The 27,519-nt window shown below is 43.7% G+C and overlaps 1 protein-coding gene across 3 annotated transcripts in view; it reads right to left on the bottom strand.

The window, feature by feature from the left end:
* TENM1 (teneurin transmembrane protein 1) overlaps positions 1–27,519 on the bottom strand; it is a 552,490-nt gene that overhangs the window by 12,417 nt on the left and 512,554 nt on the right. For all 3 annotated transcript variants that reach the window (XM_024737354.1, XM_024737356.1, XM_024737355.1), the window contains 4 exons: positions 26,216–26,726; positions 14,877–15,049; positions 13,493–13,728; positions 1,320–1,616 (listed from right to left, as the gene is read on the bottom strand). In XM_024737354.1, coding sequence (XP_024593122.1) covers positions 1,320–1,616; positions 13,493–13,728; positions 14,877–15,049; positions 26,216–26,726 — 1,217 coding nt within the window. The remainder of the gene's footprint in view (positions 1–1,319; positions 1,617–13,492; positions 13,729–14,876; positions 15,050–26,215; positions 26,727–27,519) is intronic.

Raw genomic sequence — 27,519 nt, 5'->3', positions numbered from 1 at the left:
TTTGGATTCATTAAATTTTTTTTTTTTTTTTTGCGGTACACGGGCCTCTCACTGTTGTGGCCTCTCTTTGTGGACAGTAGTCATACGATTTTGCCAATCATCCTTGTTACTAAAATTCAAAAGATAAAAGATCTACTCTGTAAAATTCAGATGTTCCCAGTGTAGAGTACAGATTAGAGATTTCATCGATTTCTTCAGCAGAAAAGGACAGGAGGTGGATACAGCAGAGAACTCCCTCCTTTACCCTGGCTCCCAAGTGGAGCTCTGCTTTATCTCCTAGGCATTCGCAACTTGGCAAATTCCCCAGCGACTGGCTCTGGGAAATAATACAATAGTTTTATAATAACATACAACCGCGGGCACACTTTTTTTAAAAAAAACTTTCAGGGGTATATCAGAAAGGCTTAGCATCATTTGGTGCAAATAGTGAAATTTTGCGATGTGAGCTATGAATGCCCATGACTTTTCTAAGAACTTCTAGGGGTGACTTTGCACTGACTACCCTTGAATCCTCAAGGGAAGGCATCTTCCAATTTTCCCAGAAATTAATTCAGGACTGATAAGTTGAATGGATAGATTTGGGAAAAAAGAGACAGTATCTTAGGACATCAGAGATTGAGATGGTAGATAGAGATCAATTTCTCTTATTGTCTTCTGATACTGATCTGGCTAGAAATCATTTTGCTGTGGGGGGCTGATGTTTGACAAATGGATCCAGTGATGGGATTAAAATCCTTGCCCATTCCAAGCAGACAGAGGCCACGAGCTCCTATTACAGATGCTACTGGAGAGTCATTACATACAAAGGACTATTACCAACGAGGCCCCACTGCTACCATTTCCTCAGACCGATTACTTGGGAAAATTAGTCTTCAAATGTATACCGCTAAACTTTTACTGACTATTCTAACAAAAGTAGAAGTCCTTATCCTCTGCGTAAGAGGCTCTTTTCCAGAGCTGCGATACATTAACACGCAATTTTATAATTTTCTACCTATTTTACTTCAGTGTGAGCTTTCTTAATAATAAAGATACATTTTCAGGAGCATGAACAAATATGCTCAAATGAGGAGAAATCGAAGCCATTATCCTGACTTCAGTTTGAAAGAGTACCTGGCAGAGCGTGGGGTTGGGGAAAGTTTTCAGCTGAAAAACAGCTTATCCTTACAGGTATAATTTGTTGTTTTTACTTCTATAGAGCAGAACAGCCAGAACACAGACTTTTCTCCTGCAGGTCCTCAGCAAGGTGGGTAGTCAGTGCCGCTTTCAATATTCTCATTCGGGAACTCAGAACTAGCTTATTTCCCCTACATGCTTACCTTTTCTAAGTAGGTATAGCTCCAAATTTTCCCGTCAGCCCAAGTTCTTGAAATGATTTTTCCACTCTGGTCATATTCCATTTTTTCATTCCACGTCCCTCGTTGAATAAATGTCACCAATCCTGAAGGTGAATATGTGATATTCACTTCATTATATCTGCTTATGGGAGACCACAGAACAGGTCGTCCAGTCTGGTCATAAAGAATTCGAAGGGTGAATTTCCGATGGTCGTCATAGATCTTTCCTGTGCGAGTCATATGATCAAAATCTATGGAGAGCAGGTTTCTGTTATGGGCCTACAAAAAAGAGATAGGAAATACATTTGAAGCACTGCCTTAGCTCCCCTCATCAAGTGCATTCACAATCGAAAAGCTTTTTCTGTTTCTCCAGCAATGGGGGGGTGTGTCTCTTGCCTTTGAATCCGCATGGCTTCTCCTCGGATGACACTTGTCTTTATTCTCCCAGCAGACTGTACAATCTTGGAAGGCTGGGGCTATGTCTTAACTACTGGTATGTGCTAGCTCCTCAACATACGGTTATTGATTGCTTTTGCCCAACTCAAGCCTCAAGTGTGCTGATACAATTTTCAGTGATTATGTAATCTTATTTTATGTGAGTCAGATGCCTACCAAGGAACGGGATTTCCTCCCCCTCTTTTACCAATGAAGTGGCTAAAACATAGAATGGTGAGTTATTTACATAATTAGAAATTAGAAAAAACGAATATAGAGAGCCCCCTCTAATTTATACAGAGAATCCCTTCTTTGGCTTCCTGTTCCTCTGGGCATGGAGCTTTATCACTTCACATCTATCACAGGGGAACACAGAGCAACTCAGATTGTCTCCTGAGATGGAAGCCCACTCAGCAATGTTTTATCAGAAGGTAAATGTGGCAGGTGTTGGTAGGCCCCCCAGTATTTGCGAGGGTGGCACCACTCAGTGAGGTTAGAGCATGGAGTTCAATCCGGGTACCAAGTTTAGAAACAATTAGTAGCTCGGTTTGGTTCTGGTCTTAGGCTTCCTTGACTGCATGCCAGCATCCCCTCTGTGTACTTCACGGCCCCAAAGTTGTCCAGAGAAATCCTGCCTCTGAGGAAATTCAGCCTGGTCTACACAAGATAACCAAAGAACTAAATGGCTTAGTTAAAAAGTTTTTAAATTGGACAAAAGGCCACTTTTACTGGGTTTTCAAAGCAACTGGACAACTGACATGATCTGTTCTACTCTTCAGCTAGTAATGCCAATGTTTGGCACTCCCACCAGTAACTGCTATAGCAAGCTGATGACAACACAGAGCTGAAGAAGGCTCTGGAAGACAAGGGTTTTGAAGTAGGTGGGTGGGAGGCCAAGGGGAGGGCTTTAAAAATTTGTTTTATTTATTTTAGTTTAGCTCAGTTAAGATTTCATTTCAGTGAGTCGTTTGTTTCGTTTTATTATAACGTTTTATGTGGAACTAGTCTGACTCACAAGAAGTTGCAAAAGTGGGGAATTCCCTGGCGGTCCAGTGGTTAGGACTCCAAGCTCTCATTGCCCAGGGCCCAGGTTTGATCCCTGGTCGGGGAACTAAAATCCCACAAGCCTCACAGTGCGGCCAATAAAATAAAATATGTAAATTGTTGGAGCTATTAAAAAAAAAGAAGTTGCAAAAATGATACAGTAGCCATGTACTCTTCACCCAACTTTCAAGGAAAAGACTTTTCTTTTGGGTGAAGGGGGTCCAAGCATATCTGGAAGGAACCTTCTAGGTTCTTGGCTGAGACCCCCCCCACACTGCCACCCTCACCCTGTAATAAAAACAGGAGAAAAACAAACAAGTTTAATAACATGTATACCTCCTGTACACATGGGAGAGACCCAGGGGAACTGAGTAACTCTCCAAAATGGCCCAAGCCACCACCTTATATACTATCTCCAACCAAAGACAAAAGATGTTGGGAGGAGGGAGCCAGTTATGGGAGGTGACCAGGCAAAGCACAGTAAACAAGGGTAAGGTTGTTATGCAGATTTAAGTCATTGCTTTCTCCATCAGCCTAAAATAATCTTTATACCAAAGAGGCATATTTTGGGGTGGCAAATTCTTCTCCCCTTCAAATAAAAAAGGAGAAACTTTGAGAAGTATAAACAACAGTGGCTCTCGGGAGTCAGGAGACTGAATTAGCTGCTTGTCTGTGCACCAGCCATCTCTTGTATTCGGGCCTTAGTTTTCTTATCTGTGAAAAGGGAGTGATATTTACCACTCTACACCACACACCTGTGTTAAGAATTAAATGAGATTACATATACGGGTACCTGGTGATGTGTAAAAATAATATTAGTAATTGTTGTTTTTAGATATCATTACTTTTTGCATTTTAGTTAGGCTTCTGAATGGGCCCATGTGTCAGATTCCAAGGACTGTAGCTTGGTGTATTAGATTTATATCTGTAGGAATTGTCAACACGATCCTGAACAGAATATTAAATATCTGTTTAATGAGGTAGGGAAAAAAAACCAACATTAGGATTTGACTACATTAATCATAGTCGGACTAAATGGATTCACTAGCTATTCAACTAAACTTCATGTTCATTTATAATTTTTGTGGTCAAGGATTTCTTTAAATATCTGAAAGCTATATACTGTGTCCCCAGAAAAATGCACATAAGTACATAAACAAACATTTTAAACAAAATCTCAAGTGGGATCTGAAACTCAAACATGAAGCCTTTAGGGGTCTTGAGTCCAATTTCAAAATCCTGGCTCAGAAAGAAGTTTTCAAAAATTTTTTGTTAAAATTTTGTTTTGCTATTTAAAAACTTGAGATATAACTGACATATACCATTATATTAGTTTCAGGTTCAATATCTGTATATATTGTGAAATAATTACCACAAAAATCTAGTTAACATCCATCACCATATGTAGTTACAACTTTTCTTTCTTGTGATGAAAACTTTTAAGATCTATTCTCTTAGCAACTGTCAAATATACAAAACAGTATTATTAGCTATAGTCACCATGCTGTACATTACATCCTCAGGACTTATTGATCTTTTAACTGGAGCTTTGCACCTTTTCACCCCCTTCATCCATCTTGCCCACCCTTCACTACCTGCCTCTGGCAGCCACCAATCTGTTCTCTGTATCTATGACCTCTTTTTTTTTTGATTCCACATCTAAATGAGATCCAGGGTTTTTATCTTAGTGCCCTGCATGACTGCAAAGCCAGCATTCTCATTTCAGATTCTGGTTTTCCTTTGCTCAGTAATTTTGTGCACTTTGCTTTTTAAAATAACCTCCTTAACTTCTACCCCCATTATAAAAGTGATATTTTTTCATTGCAGAAAAATTGGAAAATATAGAAATATACAAAGAAAATAATCACCTGTAATCCCATCCTTCAATGTGAATCATTGCTAGTACTTTGCAGCATTTCATGCCCACTTTTGTTTTGCATATTCTATGCCCATACACGTAAAGAATACAATTAGAATTATAAAGTTTTGTGTCCTACTTTTTCAGCTAATGTTTTGTCTTGAGCATTCCTCATGTTATTAAATATTCTTAAAATGTGGATTTTAGTGGTTACATAATATCTTCTACATGATAAGCATTTATTTTTCCTTTCTCCTATTGTTGGAAATTAGAGTTTTTGTTTTCCATTTTTCTTTTATCTTTCATGTTCTGTTGAACATTTTTGTAAATAAATATTTCCTTAATACAAAACCCTATAAGGGAAATTATGGGGTCAAATGATAACATATTAAAGACTCCCGATGCAACTCGAGATATTACTTCATGGTGCACAAAGGTTTACAAATTTATGCTCTTATTAACTAGCAGTGGAAGAGTTCAACTCATTCCATCCTTACCACCATTGAGTATTGTCATTGTTAGTATGCTTTTCCCAATATGAGAGTGGGAAAATAGTATGTTACTGTGGTTTAAATTTGCATTTATTTGGTTACTAATGAGGCTGAACCCTTTTAAACGTCTATTCGCTACATGTACGTCTTCTATGAATTGTCTGCTATTTTCAACGTCTTTTGGTTTCAGTTTCTTCATCAGCCAGCTGGGGCTAATGATACTTGCCATTAATTTTGAGCTTCTGCAAGAAAAAAAAAAAAAAAAGGACAGCAAATGTTCCACGCCATGAATTCCAGAAGACTAGTGATTAGATACTCCAATTATTTGGGAGGAAGTCTTGTCAGTTGCAGGGGTAGGTTTCATTCAGGGAATAGAGCCACAGATTGGGAAACATGACTCTTTAACCATCTGTAGCCAATGTGTGCAGTGCCGCGGTGCATAAATACACAGTAAACTGCTGTTATCACCTAAAAGGTGATAGAGAAGCCCGTATTTCCTGTCTTTTGATACACAGGGCTTGGAAACCTATACGAAACCAGGTGTTCTTTCTTCTACTACCTTTCCTGTGGTTTTATAGCCACATATCTCTAACTGTAATACTGTTCATTTACAATAGCTGTAAAATATCCAGAGACGGTTGTAACTGTTACAATTTATGTTATAATGATAGTTAAAGAGCCAAAGTAACAAGTGATTTCCAGTTCAACTAAATTTGTGGTTTTATTTGTCTGATAGATTAAGTTTACTACTCAAGAACACATTTCTTAATAAAGTCATTACAGCTACACAAGCAGGGACCACTGTTAAAAATCCACTACAGGCACTTCCCTGGTGGCGCAGTGGTTAAGAATCTGCCTGCCAATGCAGGGAACACGGGTTCGAGCCCTGGTCCGGGAAGATCCCACATGCCACGGAGCAACTAAGCCCGTGCGCCACAACTACTGAGCCTGTGCTCTAGAGCCCGCGAGCCACAACTACTGAGGCTGCGAGCCACAACTACTGAAGCCTGCGTGCCTACAGCCCATGCCCCGCAACAAGAGAAGCCACCGCAATGAGAAGCTCATGCACCACAACGAAGAGTAGCCCCCACTCGCTGCAACTAGAGAAAGCCCGCGTGCAGCAACGAAGACCCAACGCAGCCAAAAATAAATAACTAAATAAATAAAAATTAAAAAAAAATCCACTACAAAGCGAGAAGAAAACTCTTCCTAATGTTCTTTCCCTGCCTGTCAAGACTTCTGCAACCATGCTTCTGTTTCTGGATAATGCACTCGGATATTCAGATGTTGCTGAAACGCTAGTTTTAAAGTCAGGTTTGGAAGATAATGTAAAATTCGGCTAAGAGCTGAAAGGGGATGAAGGAATTGAAGATGCCACAGCCCCCACCCTGCGAGTCTCCTATGGAACCCACATGTGAGAAAGCTCAGAGAAAGAATGCTAGGCTGACCACCTTTGACTGCTGGGGTCGTGAGCAAGGGTGGGAAAGCAACACGTTCATACAAACTCTTGTTTGCCTGAAAGACAACAATAGCCCTTGACCTAAGTGTGGGTCATCAATCCTTATTTTGGCTCTTCCTCCAAACAATCTATACCAATCTTTGCCCTGGAAAAGAGAGGGGCAAAGAAAAGGTTGACATTTGAGAATAGCCCCAAGTTAAAAAGAGTCTCTTTGGACATTGGGCAAGACACTTGAGTTTGGCAACTGATGAGTTGTATGTTGGGGTAAGAAAGTTGGACTTGGTAATTTTTTTAATAAGGAAAGTATTTATGCTTTAATTTATTCTTTGGTTTTCTTTAAGCTTTTTTTAGCTTTGCTGAAGAGAAGTAAGGAGAAGGGCTTGCTTTTTTGTTCACACTTCGACCAGAAAGGGAAGAGGAAAGAGTATGCACTGGGGAGCCATGGGTTGTGTCGCCAGCAGAAATCAAAGCGCCTGCGAAGGGTGGGTACAGGCAGAAGCTCCAAAGAAAAGTGTCCTCTGCCTCCCCTCAGATCCTTTCCTTGCTCTTTCCTAGGAGTTTGAGTTTTAATTGCTTAAGAGAAAGTCCTTTCAACCCCTTGCAATTTGAGACTCATTCAATTAGTAGGATAAAAATATATTAGGTTGATAATATATAAAGATATATTAGGTTGATATATAGATATATAAGATATATAAAGACATATAAATATCCATAGGCAACTGCTGATATTTGAGTGTTTTGGGCCTACCAAAAGGGCAGTCTCCTATGGTTCAACCCAATACACACACACACACACACACACACACACACACACACACACACACACACACACACGCGCTGAACTCTAAGCTCCAATCACGGCAGTTGATTTTCTTCAGAATAAAGGAGGAGAAGGCTGAATTTTCAAGGATGCTGTCTAGCATTTCAACTCACAAGGCAACTGAGGTACATGTTTGATTTTTGCTGAAGAAGTTGAAAGGTGAATAAGTGAGATGGGCCAAATAACCACATTACAGTTTGGGAGATGCACTGCATTTAATTTCCATGAAGCTGTGGGAATGGACAGAGTCACAGCTGCTTTTAAATTGGTACACGCTACTCTATTCTCACTGGTTTTAAGGTAATTAGTACGTGATTTTTAGAAATCAATCAATACAATTCTACAGATTTTATTTTTTATTGATATTGCTACGCTGACAATGAAAACTGACTTAGGCTTGCTTCTGTTTCACAGAGTTGCCTACAAATGAACAGGGCACGTATGCAGGGTTAACATCAGCCTCCACGGCTCCACCGGGAATTTCTTTATACCTGTTTTTCTTCTTTTTTCCTCCCAAGGCACTCTCTTTACCTTGCCAGACCACAGAATCTTAGTGCCAGAAGGAATCTTACGGCATGGGCTATTGACCTGGACTGCCTGGGTTCAAATCCTGTGTCACCATTTACTAGCTGTGTGCCCTCTGTGTGCCTTGGTTTCTTTATCTGTGAGAATGTTAATAAGAAAACACACCTGATAAGGTGCTATGAGTAATAAATGAGTTAATATATGGCCATACACAGATAATATTTCAATGAATGTTAGTTGCTATAATTATTAATGGTAATAATACTACTAGTCATAATCATAGAGATTGTATAGCTCATATCCCTCATTTTATAGATGGGAAAAGTGGTGTAAAGTTATGGGCATACCTGTTCTTCTTCAAAACCTTACTCATTCCTCTCACTTGATTTCTGCCACACCATTTAACTCGGACACTTTGTGCACTAAAATAAGTTGCTCTTGTTTAATTACTTTCCCGTTGGCGAATTCATCCGGGTAACCGTACAATAGGCATTTAAAATTTTTAATACCAAATCATTAATGCTTATATACAAGTGAAATAGTGTGTGAAATAATACTTTCTGTCTAGCTATCTTTGTGGAGTTGACCCAAGATTAACAAATATAGTAATTTGTTAAATTTACAAATCACAGTAAATTTCTGTGATTTGAAGGCCCCAAGAATCCCCTGACCCCAAAAACCAACACTGCCCAGTGGCCTTGATGCCTTAAATCTCCTGTCTCCAGGTGACTCCTTAGGGGTGAATACACTGCTACTTGGGACTGACACCCACAGATATATTTAAAAAATAGATGCATCTATCTGCAAGCAGGCTCCTTATCTAAATTTTCACAAAATGAAACCCTCCAGCAAACCTAGGGAGAACGAAGTTAAAAGTGTGAAGCAAACACATTTTCTGAGAAAGGAAGGAGACGCTGGAACCCTCTTGGCTGTCTCCCACATTCCCCATCATTTGTCAGCCTGGGACCTTGTGTTTCACCTGGGCGTGTTCCCCCTTTCAGAGCTCAGCTGGCGTATGAACAGTCACATGTTGCATTTCAAAACAAATCTACCTAGCGGCCATGGCTCACGGGCCCAGCCGCTCCGCGGCATGTGGGATCTTCCCGGACCGGGACACGAACCCGTGTCCCCTGCATCAGCAGGCGTACTCTCAACCACTGCGCCACCAGGGAAGCCCTCAGTTATCTTTGAATGGAGAGAAAAACAAACAATCGTGAGGGTTTTTAGATTAGTCTTGGCTTCATTTTGCTTGTGAAACATAATCATCTTACTTGATTTGATGACTTTGGTTTGAAGCGCTAAAGCTTCTTGGTTTTTTTTTTTTTTTTTTTTTTAAATAAAGGAGGCTGCAGTTCTGGAGTTTTGCTGTAACCTCACATCTCAGTCTGCGAAATCTTGTAAAGAGCTCTGAGGTCCAACGCTGGGATAAGTCTCATTTAATAGCGTTATTATCCACGGACACAGCAAGGTGCAATCTGGATGTAGTTCCTAAACCAGTGTGCTTTTGGTGAATGTCTAATTTCTCTATTGTCCAGGGAAATGTATTTATGGGGACAGGCTGATGCAGCAGATGAGAAGGTACACAGACTGGATGGGAAAGTACTTTGTAAGGAAGATGATTCAAATACAACTCAGGTTGGCTGGGGGGAATGGCTTTTTAAAATAAATGAAATTTCAGGATGTTAATGTGATTTATTTCACTTAATGGAGCTGGTGCCGGATGGCCCAGAGGTAACAAATCCCTCGCCTGCTCAGGCTAAGCAGGATATCATGTTTCCCAGCAGTTTGTTTCCTCACCTTGAAGAGGACCCCGAGTGTGTATGAAAAAAGAAAATCACCGATGGTTGGAGAAAAGCAACTCTTGTTGCTTTATCTTCAAGAGAGGTCTATCATTTTCTGATTTTTTTTTTCTTTCCACCTAGAAGGTCTGGGGTGGATGTGATAGGTAGCTTTGGGGAATATTTGATGTCCATCATTTTACCAAGGAAGCCTTTAAACGAACCTGTCATTCTGTGCCCGAACAATTAGTGTTTTATGACCTGCTGCCCAAGCACATTTGCAAATTACAAGCACACCTCTGTGTGGTTTTTCAAAGAGGAGCCCTATTTCCCCCAGGGCAGCAGGGGTTTCTATGTTGTGTGACTATCTGAACCTGTTATTCTGTCTGAAGAGCTCTGGAACGGCAGCTCCTCCGGGAGAAATAGAAGATTCAGTGCAAGGTCTCCAGGTACTTGAGGGCACCAGAGAGCCTTAATCTTTACATGGATGTTTACAAATGGGTCACCGCATATTTGGCCCAGAGAGAGAGAAAGTTACATCTCATGTGTCATCAGCTTGCCCCTTGAAAGCTACCATAAGTGAAGGGGGCACCATCTATGAAATAATAAAGTCAGTAAGGAAAAAGAATTTGCCTGGTTAAAACTGGATCCACACCTGCCTTTGGGGAGCGTATTCATTCCATTAAATTGGATATGCCTAATCTGGGGAAACTGAGGCAGTAATATAAGCCAAAGTGCCTAAGGATGGGGACAGCAGGTAAGGATTACCCAGTTAAACAGCCTCCTTCCTCTTGCCGCCTCCACACTTCGCCTGCCCGGAGGCCAGCCAGTTGTCCCGCACCACCCACACTTGCCAGTACATTAGAGTAGATTATTTGTCTCTTTTTGTCAGCACTGAAATGAGGAGTCAGGCCCGGCCAAGGTGGCTCCACTGAGTGGGGCAGTGATTTATAGATTAATTATCTTAGGGAACAAGGCAGCACAGCATGATGTAGTGGAAAGAGTGCTGCGCTAGGCGAAGCCCTGCATTTTAGTGCTGGCTCGGATCCTTAATAGCTGTTTGACTTTGGGCAAGTCACTTAACCTCTCTGGGCCTTAGTCTCCTTATCTGTAAATTGGGAATAACAATAATTGATGGTTGTTGGACTTCCCTGGTAGCACAGTGGTTAAGAATATGCCTGCCAAGGCAGGGAACGCGGGCTCGAGCCCTGGTTCAGGAAGATCCCACATGTCGCAGAGCAACTAAGCCTGTGCACCACAACTACTGAGTCTGTGCTCTAGAGCCCGTGAGCCACAACTATTGAGCCTGCGTGCCACAACTACTGAAGCCCGTGCTCTGCAACAAGAGAAGCCACCGCAATGAGAAGCCCACGCACCGCAACGAAGAGTAGCCCCCGCTCGCTGCAACTAGAGAAAGCCTGCACGCAGCAACGGAGACCCAATGCAGCCAAAAATAAATATAAATAAATAAATTTATTTTAAAAATTGATGGTTGTGGTGATCAAATAAAACCCTCACTGTGAAAGCATTTTATTGTTATTGTTGTTAGATTTCTAGGGACATGTACAGTAACACCACCTAGCCATTCTTCAGTCCCAGGACCTCAGGAAGAACCCTAGAAGTCATAGAGGAGAGGGCCCTGAATTTGTTGCCCTTATAAGCCGTTCCACAAATCTGCTCAACTCTACCACGGGATGGGAAACGGGTCAATTATCAATGGTACTAACTAAATAACACTTCACTCTACTCAACACAAAAGAGCCCCCGTATGTTTTATGACCATTAGCTTCTCAGTATTAAGAACAATTTGGGATATGAGGTGCAAATTACAATTTACAGTCTCTCTCCATTATCCGTGCATATGGAAGGGAGAAAACAGGGTGGGTGATCGTAGAAAGTGGAAAATACTAAAGTCACATAGTATAGAATGAGCTCTCCTAAAGAATATAAAATCCCAAAGTCACATAGTGTATGATATGATTCACAATGTTTTATGCAGACTATAAGCTGGGGAGGCACTAAGAGACCATTTATTTGATATAATTGTTCTGGGGTGAATCCATGAGGTTGGTGAGCCATATGTAGATAATTTTGACTTTTCTCTAGTATGACATTTCATTTCACAGGTGAAGAAAATAAAGGCGTTCCTTAAGCCAGTTGTAAGACTTCCCCATCGAGGGTTCTACCTAGGAGATCTCATTTCTAGAAGAACTCTGATAGAAACCCTCACTGCTCTCACACAGACAGGTTTGACTATTTGGACTGGTTTCACCTCCCAATTCAGTGGCACACCTAGTAAATATTCTGGCCAATGGAATCAAAACATACAAATTGACTTGTGCATGTAGACAACCTTAGTAGCTGTTACAAAAAAGCAAGCATGGAAGTCTGTGTCTTTGTGCTACCAACAGAAGTGACTGGAAAGTGAGCGCTAGTGTAGATCATTTTGTCCGTATCAAGCCATGGGACTGACTTGACGGCTTGTCACTGGAATTGGGTGGTTGTTTGGCGTTGCGTTGCCACAGCCTAGAGGTTACCACATTTTTACTGTGAGTGAAGAAAATGCAAGTGTTCCAGGTATCCCAGGCACGACACAGGTGCTCAAAGCAGGCCTCAATAGTGAGTGATCTTCTCCCTCAGGCTGGCAGTTGCTCTCGGGCTGATATTGAATGTTACTATACTTGGAAGGTTGGTCACGTCATCCTAACATTGGTTCATGTTCAAGAAGGGACAGGTAGACAGAGCGCTGTGGTGTCTGTAGACTTCGTGTGCTGCAGAAAGGCAATTTTGATTGAATGATCCCTGGTTAACTGTGGTGAACAGTGCTTGGTAAGAACTTGAAAACCCCCAAATCTTTCATTTCCCCCGGGCAGCTGTCTCTGAGCACCATTAGCCCAATGTGAGTACTAGTCCTTGACCCCTTTGGCCCTTAATATGTATATTCATGACAATTAGATATCATTCACTGTTTTCGCCCTTTATCTTGCTTTTGTCCAGATGTTGCCTGATGTCTCACATCCTTCTGTGTGTGCCTGCCTGGCCTTTCCAAATGAAGTATCAACTACCCCAAAGCAGGGGTCTGGGACAGCTCAGTGGACCTGCTGACCATCTGCAGGCCTTGTGAGGGATTCTGGAGGGCCTCCCGACTAAACACGTTTCTCGATCCAGATGTTCTTGGGGCCTGAAATTGCTATTGTCAGAGCACTTTAGCTGGCTAATGACAAAGAAAGCTCCTATTAGGAGGGGGAAGGGTAAGCTGTGCCAAAGTGAGAGAGTGGCATGGACATGTATACACTACCAAACATAAAATAGAAAGCTAGTGGGAAGCAGCCGCATAGCACAGGGAGATCAGCTCGGTGCTGTGTGACCACCTGGAGGGGTGGGATAGGGAGGGTGGGAGGAGGGAGACGCAAGAGGGAAGAGATATGGGAACATATGTATATGTGTAGCTGATTCACTTTGTTATAAAGCAGAAACTAACACACCATTGTAAAGCAATTATACTCCAATAAAGATGTTTAAAAAATAAATAAATAAATAAAAAGAAAGCTCCTATTAGAATGTTCATTTCAGGGTACTGAACCATTATCAGCCTTTAGCACCCTCTCTTGAATTAGTATATCATATAAGCTAGTCAGTCAGCTAGAAAAGCTTTGGAGAAATGGGACTTCCAATGAGGGAGGCTCTGCCATTTTCAAAACTAAAACACCAATTCTATAGCTTCTATCAGGTCGAGCCTTACCCTCAGCCTTCTTTCAAAAGCGGAAATGTTGCCTTTGTTCTGCTCCTTCCGCTGCCGCCACTCGATGAGGTTGGCGTTGTGCTCTCCGGGCAGTGAGATGTTGCATTTGCCCAGGGTGGGGTTGACCGCCCCGGACAGGATGTGGGGCTCTGAGCTGAGGCTGATCTCCATCCCGCTGGCAAAAGTGACACGTAGGGAGCCGTCTGGACTCACCCGATAGGTACTCTGGGTATTTTCTGCAGACAGAGGAGCAAAGGAGGAAGGGGGGAAGAAAGGGAAGCACAGAAGCAGAGGAGAGACAAGTTTAGCTTTAGGAGGTAAGGTTGGGAAAGGATGAGCAGGTGGGGTGCCGTGGACCTAACTGCCCTCTGGGCTAGACAACCACTCTGACAGGCCAACACACTCTCTGTCCATTTGGGTCTCGTTATTTTCACAGCTGGGCTGTCTTGTTTCTTGGATAAAAGACTCCTGTGTAATACTGCAGGCTGTTTTTGTTTTGAAAAACTTTCTCACTTTTAAAGAATTCCCTCACAAACTCCCTTTCTGACTTGGTGGATTGGCCTCCTCCATTTGATATGCTGGGAGCTAGAATGGGCAGAGTATGAAGTGTAACTCAGTATCGTCACTGCGGGGGGACACCAGCACAGTTGCCAGACTCCACAAAATGATACGCTGACAAAGGTCGCCACCGATCCTTTTAGAGTGGCTCAGCCTAACAACAGAAAGAGTCCTTAATGACTGGGCAGAGAGAAAACAATTTCTCTGTGTCCACTTCCCTCGGCTTCCAAGATATTCTTTCCAAATCCACCTCCCTCCCTCCCTTCCTCCCTTCCTTCCTGTTTACTCCTCTATTTCTCGCCCTCTCTCTCCTCACTTCCCTCCTTTCTTCCTTCCCTCTCTCCCTTCCTTCTTTTTCCTTCCATTCCTTTACTTTCCTCTCTTTGAACAGAATTAGCTTTTAATTCTCTCATTTCCCTTATATTCCTGCTTGGTGTGTATCCTCATTCATCCTTTTTATTCACCCATGTCATCACTGCTCTAGAATGCTAATCTCGGATGGGACACAGACTTCATTTCTTTAATATAACCCAATTGGAGCTTAAAGAGCTTTACAAACAGCTGCGTGTTGAGATATGACTTGATGGAAGAGTAGATTTGGCAGGGATTTAACCTCATAACTCGCACTGGGATGTGGCCCAATGTTGCTATAGGAACTTTGTGAAAGGTGTGACTTTGTCTGGGCTTCAGCCTCCATAGCTGGAATATTGGGAGAAGTCATCTTCTCAGCCAGAAGTGAATTCTAGTCATTGACGGTGTGCAGAGGTTTGATGGTAGAAGTAAGAGAGATGCTGTTAGAGTCTGGCGAAGTTGGAAATATTCTTACCTTGTTTTAAAATATATATGGTACTAGTTGCTGTCAAATTGGTTGACATGAGGACGTTTTCGCGGTTGGAAGTATCTAGCTCCACTTTTGTCAGCTTCTCCAGGTCACTGTGGAAGCTGCTGACCTCTCCAGTGGGAAACGTTGCATTGGTCAGATGCCCCTCGGGGTCATACCTGAGGAATGTAACCAATCCCAATGTTGAAGTCTCTTGGCAGTGATAACAGGCTTTTGCAAAATAAAAATCACTTGGCAGCTAATACAGTTTAACTTTGAGTGATAACAAGTATTATTAACCTTGTTCAATAAGAAGAAAAAGGTCAGAGAGATGATTAATCAAACGAAGGTATTTTCTGCTGCTTCTGAATTCTTGATGACTTCCTTGAGCTGTGCTGTTTTACAGAAAAAATATATCTGGTAATGAATCACTAGGGTGGAAAACTGATTTATGAGTCATGTCCTGCTGTGTGCAATGTTGCAGGGAGCCCTCCGTTTGCAATTTGGGTCGATCCCATCAGATGTGATGGGTCACAAGGACCAGCAGAGGGTGCTGTTGACAAAGAAAAAGGAGGCATGACTGTCCGCCGCCCCGCCCCGCCCCGCCCCCACCAGCCTGAGAAGGCTAATAAACTGATTTTGCACTGTGATAGGAAAATTATGTTTGCTGCTCTTTAAGTTGCCAAATTTGAAATGAATGAATCATTCTTCCAACAAAATGACCAAGCACAGAAGACAATGGAAACGTGTTCATTAAAACATTCTGGAGCCCCCTGACCTCAGTGTCACTTAATTTTTTAATCTTTTTATAATATAGTACATAATGTGTTGTAATTTGCCTATATGAGTAAGAGACTAAAACAAATAATTACCTGGGATAATAGGCAATAACCTATATCTAGAAATATAGTCTTGTGAGTTGACTTTTTAAAAAAAATCAGAATTATTGGCAATCTCACTGTCTTCCAAATGGAACTGCCTCCCTGAAGGCTTTTGATGTGGAGCTGTTCTTTTATCGCCAATAGAACCATGAAAAATAAACACTTCATTAAAAGTAAGGACATGCACTTGGAAACCCATTACTGTTTTCAAGTTGCAAATTACAAAATAGTTAAGTACTTTTTTTGCTTTTAAAATGTTAAACAATTATATTCTTTTTACCCAAAGTGAGCAGGATACAGCCTGGACACAGTGGTGGAGTCTGGCTCTACTGCCTTCTCCCTCCAAAATTATGCAAAATGGCCTAGTGATACAGTGTTAATCCACTACGCTTTAAAGAACTCAGCCTGGATAGCTGCTGAAATTTTAAAACTTAGACCAGCCTTGGCAGGCTTGGGAAAAGGGGCTAGACATTATTTTATAGGACAAAACTGAACTTGAGGCTATACACAATGCCATCTCAAGTTCAGTCCTGTGTGTACACGAGTGTGTGCACGTGCACACACACGCTATCAGTTACAAGAGTCAGGCACGCAAACAAAAATAATCAAATAGGTCATTTGACATCATAGATATGGCAAGCCCTAGTTGTTTAATTGGATGCACGCTTTGCTTAAATGGATTTCAGCCAAAACGGTTATTGGCATGTTGCAGCTATGCTGCTAAGGCCTCATTATCGAGGAAAGGCTGAAGGGTGCTGTTTGCGCCTGGGGTTAATGGCAAAATCCTCCCCCCTGCTCAGCCCGTTTGCCCGTGGCCTGCTCGGGGCTCTGTGGCTGCAAGAAGAAGACCCCTGATGAGAAAGGGGCATGGAAGGGCCTGAACACCTAACACAGCTCCGACTTTGTCTGCCTGGTCTTCCTTCCAGAAGAGGAAAACGATATCCAGTTTTGATTCTTGCAAGGTACCAACCTGCTTTTCCCCGTAGGGAGGAGTTTCCAGGCAGCAGACAGGAGGAAGCTGCTGCAGGCCCCCCTCACTATGGAGACTGTGGTCCCACAGCCTGGACTACTCAGGCAGTTCCTCTCTGTTTCACATCCATCACCAGCAACTCTGCCTCATTGGTTTCCCTTTCCTGATTTCTAAAGGGTTTCCTCAGCACTTGGCAAGGTCACTCTTCATTATTCCTCCAGGAGATCTGACCTAAGATGCTACGCATGCAGGTTTCCAACGGGCTTTCCAGCTCAGGGCAGTTTCTTTCTTTCCCAGTCACATAGCCCCTTGTTTGAAAGCCAAGATTTCATTGAAAGGTGATGGCAGTGGTCGTGCCCACTTCTCAGGGCAAGATGACAAGATCAGATGCTAACTGAGCCATCCATGAGCAGAGGTCAAAAATCTGAATGAACCTCAGCAGTGGCCTGTGGTGTAATTCCCTGGATAGATGTAGCTGGGAGGCTGCTGCCTGGCTCCTTGTCTGCTGAGAGAGGGAATGCAGTGGGGATAAGACAGAATTTCCCACAGTCCTGCCCAGGCGCTAGAGAGCTAGAAAGTTGTATTGTCTGATTTCCTTTCTGTGGCTGGATAAGCCTCCTTATTTGAAAGTGTACATTTGACTTTATCATAAACAAAGCACTCTACCTTGAGGGCATTATGCTAAGTGAAATAAATCAGACAGAGTAAGACAAATACTGTATGATCTCACTTATATGTGGAATCTGAAAAAAAAACAAAACCAAAAACCCGAACACAAAAAACTCATAGAAAGAGAGATCAGATTTGTGGTTACCAGAGGCGGGGGGTGGGTGGAGGAATGGGACAGAGGTGGTCAGAAGGTCGAAACTTCCAGTCATAAGTTACATAAGTACTGGGGACGCAATGTACAACACGACAGTAGTTAACTGCTGTGTGGTATGTATGAAAATTCCTAAGAAAGTAAATCCTAAAAGTTCTCATCAGAAGGAAAAAAATATTCTTCTTTTTTTTTGTATCTATATGAGATGACGGACATTCACTAAACTTGCTGTCATCATCATTTTGCAATATATATAAATCAAGTCATTATGCTGCATGCCTTAAACTTATATAGTGCTGTATGTCGATTATATCTCAGTAAAACTGAAGGGAAAAAACCCAAAAAAACAAAGCACCCTACCCCCCCAGTACACTCACCCACCCCAATTCTGCTAGTCACAGCCAAAGCAATGGCATTTGGTGGTGTCTGCAGTGTGGTGCCTCTCCTGGGCTCAGTCAAAACCTACAGGCCCAAGTCTCTTCTGTGGGGTCATGTTCAAAGGAAGAGCAGATCCCACAACTTTGGAAAGATTGCTCCAAACTGGATAAGAAATAAAGGAAGCCTTTGAGTTCTTACGGCTTGCTTGAGGTTTCTTTTTGTTGTTGTTGTTTCCCCTCCATCACAGGGGACTACATGTTTCCAGACTGAATGTCAAAGAAACAAGTTTAATCAAAATCTCTTACGCTGTTCTGTGGGCTTCCCTCTGGTGCCTGCATCCTTTGGTGCAGAGGACGCAAGCCAATATGCTGCAACTGATCCCTTCAGGCCATAACAGGGTTGTAACTTCCACCGCCCTGCCCCCACTCCCCCTCCCTACCCTGGGCTGCAAATTCTGGTTGGTGAATTGTGTGATCAGGCATTGACTGTTGCCTTCATGGTCATCAGGAGTGAGCTTGGGAAGAGGAGATTTGCCATCACCTTGTCCCTTCCCGTCCCTGATTTTACAGAGTTCCACTGTGTGCGTGCACACACACGTGTCCCCGTGGATCAAAGGAAACATTTGTAAAGGAAATTCAGAATTCATTCTTGTCCTTGAGGAACATATAGTTTATATTAGGGGAGATGATATTTACACATTATTAAAAATATATTTGGTCCGATATTTTCTCGTAAGGGATAGCCTGCCCTTTCCCTTGAGGACAATTTAAGCCAGAGCTAAACCGGGCAGGGTAAAAACTAGTAGCTCTTCCATCTTTGCTCTTCTTAAGAAAATACTGAAGAATATAGAAGAAAAATTCATTACTTATTTTTTTTTTTAAAGGAAATAGACCCTCTTTACCCTCTCATGCCGGAAACCTGACCAACCTAATAAGCGTTCTTTAGGAAATACTGGATTACCCTTTCTTCACCAATAACTTCATGTGGCTCCCTATGACTCGGCCCAAGTCCATGATGCCCTTCTATCTTCACTTGTCCTTCACTCAATAAGTATCAGTCTTGTACTAGGTACTGGGGATGCTGTGCTGAATGAACTTCAAAGTCTAGCAGCGTAGGTAAGATACGCACACAAATCACTCTGATGCCAGAATACTGCCATATACTTCTGTAAACAAGGAGCTGCAGAAGCTCAGAAGAGGCAGAAGTTACTTCCAGGCAGGCTGAGCAGAAGAGAAGGAGGTGGTATTTGAATCCTGGAGGGTAGCTGGAGATCAGTCCCTCGATAGGTAGAGACTGGGGACGGGAGGAAGGCATTCCAAAGGCAGGCACACCGGTGGCTGGGATGACCACCGAGGGAAGCGTGGTGCTGGAGCACACAGGTCCTCTCGGAGGGGAGTGGGAGATGAGGCCGGAGAGGCACGTTGGAAGCAGAGCACGGGGAAACTGGGGTATCAGGCTCTGGAGGAAAGCATGCAGTCAGTAGACAATGGAGAGGCGTAGGAAGCTCTTCAGGGGGAGAACGGTATGATGCAAGCAGTTCTTCGGTGGCAGTGAATCTCGGAAGGGAAGCTATGGAGCAGGGAAACCTGTTGGGAGGCTAACGCCTCAGCTTGTGTAAGAGAAGATGGTGGCCTCTTGCCTTTATGAAATGCGTTGTGATCGCCTATCCTTGGGACCAGTCTTCCTTCCTAGGTTGTAAACTCTCACATCTTTAGAGAGAGGACACAGTGTCTCATCACCTCTGTATTTTCGGTGTGTGGCACAGAGCAGACTCTCACTGCATATACTTGTTGAATGAGAGAAACAGGATCTGCCAGTGGAAATGGGAAGGAAGGGGTGGGTATGAGAGTCAGCGTGGTGAGAGGATAGACAGAGCCATCCCAGGTGGTGTGGAGGCTTAGCTTACACGGACGTCCTGTGAGGTGCAGCTCACCTTCCCAGCCAGGCTCTGAAAGCTCGTTCGGCCAGCAGCCTCTCTTCCTTCTGTTCAGTCCCTTTCTCTTTGGTAGTTCTCTCTCCCCAGCATGAGCCACGACAGTTCTCTCTGCCCATTCCTGAGCCTTACCAAGGGCGTAAAGCACAGGGGGAAGGAACTGAGCAAAGGTGTCCAGTCTGTCTCTGGAGTCCTGAGGGAACTGTTGGCAATTCTACGTTCTTCTTGCTTAAATGAAATCCCTCACCTGCCCAGAGGCAGGGGCCTGGACCATGTGGTGCCTTAGCTCTCTCCCTACTCTGAGATTCTCAAAAGCACTGGAAACACTTCCATGTGTTTGGACTGACTATTCACTTACATAACCAGTTCCGCATGGGAATCACATCCTCTGCTTAGGCAAATATCTCACCCAGAGACGTGGCTTGTGTACCTTGCCCCGCCTCCCCGCTCCCCGCCCCCGTTCCGCTAATCTTATCAGGGAGGAGAGAGAACCTCCCATTAGCCATCTTCCATAAGACTGAGCATTTGTAAAACAGCTTAGAAGGCACCCAGAGCTATCGTGAGGGCATTTCCAAGTTGTCAGTAAATGGCGTTTTCTTGGGGGGGTTGGGGGTGGGGAATGTGCGAACCAAGTCCCGGGATAGAGAGAACACAGAAAACCAGGGATCAAGAGATCGTGCTCCCACAAAGGTCAAGGGCCTGAGGAACTGTCAGCTCGGCCTGCACTGGCAGCAGTGACAAAACTGACACTTTGGCCTCAGTCTGGGACCTTTTCGGTTGAGCGTAGCAGAAGCCTTTACCGGGGAAATGCTTGCGACACAAGCAAGGGTGTCCTGGCTATTCTTGCAGCCTCTGCTGGGGCAGGGTCATCGCAATTAGGAGCCCGCCAGCCCCTCGGGCCAGAACCCCTGCCTCGTTCCTAGTTCTGCTTTGACAATCACCTCCCTGTTAGCCATTTCTCTGTGGTCAGCTTTTCCCCTGACACCCAGGACACTTAGGCGCAGTCAAGCATCAAGTACTAATACTTGGGGTGTGCAACTTTGATCCTGGTCCAACATCACACTACACAAGACAAGTACTACCACGGCACCAGATGCATTTTAAAATCCCATTTGGACTGTCCACACTGTTCAGGGTCATCTGTGTCATTTCTCCCTGCCGTTGTTGCTGATAACCGAAAGTTGAACGGATTACTGGCTTAGCTACCTCTATGCAGCAGTCTTCCATCCTTCCAACAATTTTGCTTCTGTTTCTCTTTTCCTGTTTCTCGTCTCAGAACAGAAATCTGATGTCCACCTTAGCAAAGGATTTGTCACCTTTCGGCCAAAGAAGGCAGCCTCTCTCTCACCTCTGAGCAACGCTCAAGTTCTTTTAGGAGGGCCTGGTAACAGTGGCCCAAGGCCGCCTTCTACTGACCTTAGCATGGCTGTAACCCTGACTGGAAGAGTAGGTCCGATTCGGTGCTCCCTGGCTTCAGAAGGAGAAGGAAAACCTCGAAGGAGTGCTCAGAACCGGCTAAAGCATTGGAGGATAAAAGTGAAAGAAGCCAGAGTTTGTACAGAGTAGACTGGGAAGAATTAGTTTCATTTTGAAGGTTGGGAAGTTGCTCGTTCCCATATGTACAGGCAGGAACCGACAGGGACAGCATTCCGTTGGGGACAGAATGCACTGCTTCAGGAGGAAGAGGAACCTTCTCCTCTCCACAGAGGGTTTCCGCATAATACTGAGAAGGTGGGAGAAGGACGAGACGGATATTCAGCCTCCCTTTCTCTTTCATTGCCCAGCCGCTCCGCGGCACGTGGGATCTTCCCGGACCGGGGCACGAACCTGTGTCCCCTGCATCGGTAGGCGGACTCTCAACCACTGCGCCACCAGGGAAGCCCTCTCATACTCCTCTTGTCCTGCTACTGCAGCAGAAATCTTCTAGCTCCCCAGACTTCCCATGGTCACTCCTGTAATCCCAAATCCTCTTCCTTTTTCTGGAAGGCAGTGGGGTAGTAGTGGAAAGAGCAGTGGGCTAGAAGCTCAAAGATCTGACTCTAGACCCAGCCAACCAGCAACATGAATGGGCAAATTAGTCCCCTACTCTAGGCCTCCATTTCCTTATTTGTAAAGTGACCTCTGATGTCTCCTTGTGGCCATAAAATTCCATGATTACCCCCGCGTGAATGCCTGTGTTTCTCATCTCTTAATGCCTCAAGATTGGTTACCCAAAAACAATGACGTTAGATGCTACTTTTTTCTCACTGCCAGCCGAGTCCTGGTAACAGGCCTGGGCTCCGCTTGCTGTAAGTATCCGCCGGGACCACAAACTACCCGACTACAACATTCTGCTCTCTATCTGACATCATGAGTTTCCCCCTCTGTATTGGCTCATTTTCATCAGCACACAAATGTACCGCTATTTCTTTCATTTTAAAAACCTCCTTCTGATTACTCTGTTCCGCCTCTGCTCCAATTTCTCTGCTCGTTACAGCAGTGCACTTCAGAAGGGTTCTTTACTCCCAAACTCCCCTCCCAGTTGCTCTCTTTATTATTATGATTATTATTATTGAAATATAATTAACATAGCATAAAAGTCACCATTTAACAGTACAGAGTACACAATTCAGTGGCTTTCAGTACATTCACAACATGTGCAACCATCAGCACCATTTCTAGAACATTTCCATCATCCCCCAAATAAACCCCGTACTCACTGGCAGTCACTCCCCATTCACTCCTCTCCCTAGTTCTTGGCAACTGCTAATCTGTTATACTTTGTCTCTATGAATTTGCCTTTTCTGGATATCTCATATAAACGGAACTATATAATATCTGTCCTTTTGTGCCTGGCTTCTTTCAGTTAGCATGATGTCTTTGAGGTTCATCCATGCTGTAGCACGTACCAGAACTTCATTCCTTTTCATGGATGGATAATATCGCATTGTATGGATATACCACATTTCGTTTGGTTATTCATGACTGGATGGACACGGTCCTCTACACTTCTTGGCTATTATGAATAACACTGCTATGAACATGTGCGTATCCATTATCTCCTAAACCTCCTCTGCTAAAGCTTCTGTCCCCCAGTGCCCACAGCACCTGTTCTTGTGAAGGTAAACAATGATCTCCACAGTGTTGGATGGAACGGTCATTCTCCGTGCTTATCTTACTTATCAGGAGTATTTGACACGGCTGATCACTCCTTCCTCCTTGCGTCACTTGTTTTACTTCGCTTCCAGGACGTCTCACTCTCCTGGTTTTCTTCCTACTTCACTGGACTTTCTTTCTCAGTCTCTTTTGCTGGTTCCTCTTCATATCTTCAACTCAATGTTGGGGTGCTCTAGGTTCCACCATCAGATCTCTTTTCTTCCTTGACTACACTCACTTTTCGACGAAGATCTCATGGCTTTAAACACAATCAAGACACTGGCGGACGCTAAATTTGGATCTCCGAATTTCACATCTCCAGCTGCTCCCCTCAATTCCAGACTCATAAATCCAATTGCCAACTTGATATTTTCCCTTGGATGTCTAAACCGATCATATCCGACCCTGAACTCCCACCCAGTATCATGTACTCCTTGCCTGGTCTTCCCCATCCTGGTAAACGGAAAGTCCAGCACCCACTTGCTCAGGCCAAAAACTTCGGAGTTATTTCTGACCCTTTTTTTTTCCTCATACCCCACATCCCACCTGTCAGTCCTGACAGCTCTATTGTCAAAATATATTTAGAATATTATCACTTACTGCCCTCACTCCCTGGTCTAAGTCACCATTTTGCCTGGATTATTGCAATAGCCCCTCCCTCCATTAGGTTCCTCTACTTCCACCATACAGTCTGTTTTCAATACAGAGTGATTCTTTAAAAATGTAAGGCAGATTCTGTCACTCCTTTACTTGAAGCTCTCCAGCGGTCTCACCTTTTACTCAGAGTCAAGACGTCTTCACAGAGGCCTGCAAAGCCCTATGGGAGGTGGCCCTGGCCACTTCGTTGATGTTGTCTCCCTACTATGATTGTGCACTCCACTCCAGTCACAGTGGCTGCCTTACTATTCCCTGAACATGTCAGATTTGTTCCTGCTGCAGGGCCTTTGCACTTGCTGCTCACTCTGCTTGCAATGTTTTCCCCCTTCCTCCCCAGCAGATACCCACACGACTCACTCCCTCACCTCCTACAGGCCTTTACTCAAATGTCACCTTCTGAGTGAGGCCTTCCCTGACCACCCAGCCTGAAATAAAAACCCCTTCTGCCCCCAAATCTTGATTCCCCCTGACCCTGCTTTATTTCCTCCGCAGAGCTTATCACCATCTGAAGTTCTGTGCATTTTACCTGCCTCCCTCCAGTACAATGTAAGCGCTATGAAGGTAGGGATTTGTATCTGTCTTGTTCACAGCTATATCCCCAGCACCAGAACACTGCCAGGCGTATACTAGCTGCTTAGCAAATATTTGTTCAATAAATAAATGAATGGTTAAACGGTTATTTTGTGGGGGTTTTTTCTCTAGTTTTATTGAGGTATAATTGACATAAAATTGCATGTATTTCAAGAGTACAATGTGATGATTGGTAAATAAGTGAACGGTTGAACTGGTTATTTTGAAAACTAGTTAATAATTCTGCCATTTCTTGTTGCTTAACTGAATTTAACCATTAGCTTTCAAAATAGTTGTTTGTCGGGCTTCCCTGGTGGTGCAGTGGTTGAGAGTCCGCCTGCCGATGCAGGGGACACGGGTTCGTGCCCCGGTCCGGGAAGATCCCACGTGCCGCGGAGTGGCTGGGCCCGTGAGCCATGGCCGCTGAGCCTGCGCGTCCGGAGCCTGTGCTCCGCAACGGGAGAGGCCACAGCGGTGAGAGGCCCGCGTACGGAAAAAAAAAAAAAAGTTATTTGTCTAATTTCAGCTGCAGTGTGATCTTGCGTGAATTTCTGAGAAAAGATATTCTCATTAGAACTTTTATCTTTCTTAAGGGTAGTATATTTCAAAATGTGGGCTCTTGAGTCAGACTGTTGCAGTTTGAATCCTGGACATCTGTGTGAATCAGGACAAGCTCACCATGCTGGGCCTCAGTTTCCTCATCCATAAAATAGGCAAACCAGGAGCACGTATCCCATGTTGTTATTTTGGAGCTCAAACAAAATACTTTATGTAAATCACCTACCTTAGGACCTAGCACATAGTAAACCCTCAGTGAACAGTAGCTTTTATGACTTTTATTAAGATGTAAGAGAAATTTTTCCAGAAATAGAGGAAGACCTGCAACAGAAACTGAATACATTTTTCTCAGTGAAACTAAAATAGCTGTCCAGCTCTTTTGTATAAGTGGCATTTCTTTGGGAAATGATCCAAAACTTGAAGGCCAACTGTTTTGTCCCTTTCCTCAGGAGGGTTTCGTAGGATCTATTCTCTTCATATTCCCTACATTCTCACGGAAGAGTCACACCTGGAACTCCTCGTATTTAGTATCTCCGCTTCTCACGTTCCTCAACTTGAATGCCATTTCAGGCTCTGGGTTCAGTTCCATGCATTATCTTCACTTGGTAAACTGGTTAAAAATTCAGCAATTCCCTTCGTGGGGAAGATGCTTGCTGAGCGCTGGCAAACTAGCTTTCTAAATGGGTTGACTTGCAAATAACGTTGTCCAGCCTTAAAAGGCAAGGACGATGGTCTCTATGTCCATGACAGGACACCTCCTAGTAGCCTGCCGTCAGACACACCTTCTGTTAATTCCCAGTTAAACAAAGTTATCACAGACCTGGTCTGTGAATACCCAAATGTATTGGAGTCTTTGCCTTGTGCAGGGAAACTGAGGGGAGGGCGCAGGCCTGTACTGAAGCTTTTGACTCCACATTTCCCAGAAGCAGCCAGTGGAGTGCAGCTTCTCCTGTTTCAGCATTTGCCCCACGTCATTTCACAACTTAAACTGAGTTGGGCTGGGCTGGGCTGCGCACACATTCATTCATTCATTAAACCCCACAGCGATCAATAAATACTAGTTAAGCTACACTGCTTCTTTGCTACTTTAGAACTATTTTCTCGTTTTGTCATTTAAATGAAACTTTCCCTTGTTTTCCCGGCTATGCTGTAAATTTCTCGAGCACGTGGACTTCCGCCTCATTCTTGTCTCGTGCAGCGCCATGCTTGATTCTTCATTCAGCCTATGTTTTTATTATTATGCTCTGCAAAAGTGCTTGCTCTGGAGAAATGGGTTCGAAGCCTAGGAGTTGGGTAAAATTTTCTCCTTGACTTTTTTTTTTTTATTGTGGCTGTTAGGAGAAAATAGCATGCAACACTCAGCAATTACTAAGTCATTTTCCCACTGTAATACAATTGCAAATACAAACCTAACAAAGCCCATGTTGAGATTTAGAAACTTACTCATAAACGGTCGTCCATCCATTTTCGTTACTTTTGGTAGCCAGGAGCCCCGTGTTTCCTGGATAGGTCATCAAGGCCAGATTGTAGCCTTGGGCTGACACTCTTTTCAGGACTCCGTTGCTGCTTATGGTCAGCCAGTACACCTGCCCGCCAGGCACCACAAGCCAAAGGGGCATCCCGCTTGCGTCTCGGCGAATGTGCACAGAATTGCCATTGTTGCTGGTAATCGCACCCAAGTCGCCTTCGGCATTGTAGGTGAAATTATACACATAGTCCCTCGTTATCAAGTTCAAGGTGTGCAGGTGGGTTCCATTGACAGTGAACTGGTACAGTTCCTGATCAGCAGGTGATGCGATCTCATAAAGGTTCATGTCATTCAAGTGGGCTTGGTTCCTGCTAATGGTACGAATTCGAACATTCCCAAGGTCTGCCACGTAGAGGGTACCATCAGGTGACACTGCTAAGGAGGAAGGGGCTTTCATCTTTGCATCTTTGGCATAGCCACCATCACCTGTGGGAGAAAGACCCTGATGTTAATAGTTGTGGTCACAAGCACTTATACAAACATACCATATACAGAAATCGCTGTGCATCAAGAAGGGGACAGTCAGTGAACCAACATTCTCCACATGCCCCAGCTGGATACCTGAAACCCATTATTCACAATTCTGGAGTCAGTGCCACTAAAGATGAACAGTGAGATGCAATTCTCTCAGTTAACACCGATTTTGTGAAATCGTCAATCCTGCTCTTCTGTATCTAAAGATACAAAAACAGCAAATGACGACAGCCACCCCAAATCTAGCCAGAGACTTACGCCTGTCCATGCTCATGGCATCTATCTCAGGGCTTTCCAGTCCTACTGTGCCCAGACACCTTTCTTCTGTTAACTTTCATTGTCATATTGTGAAAGTACACTAAGTCTGCAAGTGTGACAATGATTCAAAACATCAAATTTGATAACTGGAATAAACATTCCAGTTTTGCCTTGAAAGAAAGATATCAATTAGCAAAATAACTATAAAACTAGTTGTCCAGGAAAACATTGGAAATATCAATCAAAAGTCATATTGACCAAGTTGCTCACTCTTGATTCCTCTGTCCCAAGGAAAGGCAAAGGTTAAAAGAACCATTTGGGCGTGGATGAGCAGTTTAATAGGGCGGCATGCAGCATGGAGGGATGTCCACGTACCAGCAGTAAATGCATCTATTGACACTTACAGGACTGTTTACTGTCTGGAATATCCACTCTGTGTTTTGGAGAAAAGGCTCTTTCCCCCCCCACCCCCCCATTTCAAGTGAAA

Source organism: Neophocaena asiaeorientalis, unplaced genomic scaffold, assembly GCF_003031525.2.
Source record: "Neophocaena asiaeorientalis asiaeorientalis breed wild unplaced genomic scaffold, Neophocaena_asiaeorientalis_V1.1 scaffold541, whole genome shotgun sequence".
NCBI classification, from domain to species: domain Eukaryota; kingdom Metazoa; phylum Chordata; class Mammalia; order Artiodactyla; family Phocoenidae; genus Neophocaena; species Neophocaena asiaeorientalis.
The sequence above is the reverse complement of the archived record's forward strand: the minus strand, read 5'-3'. Positions and strand labels throughout refer to the sequence as shown.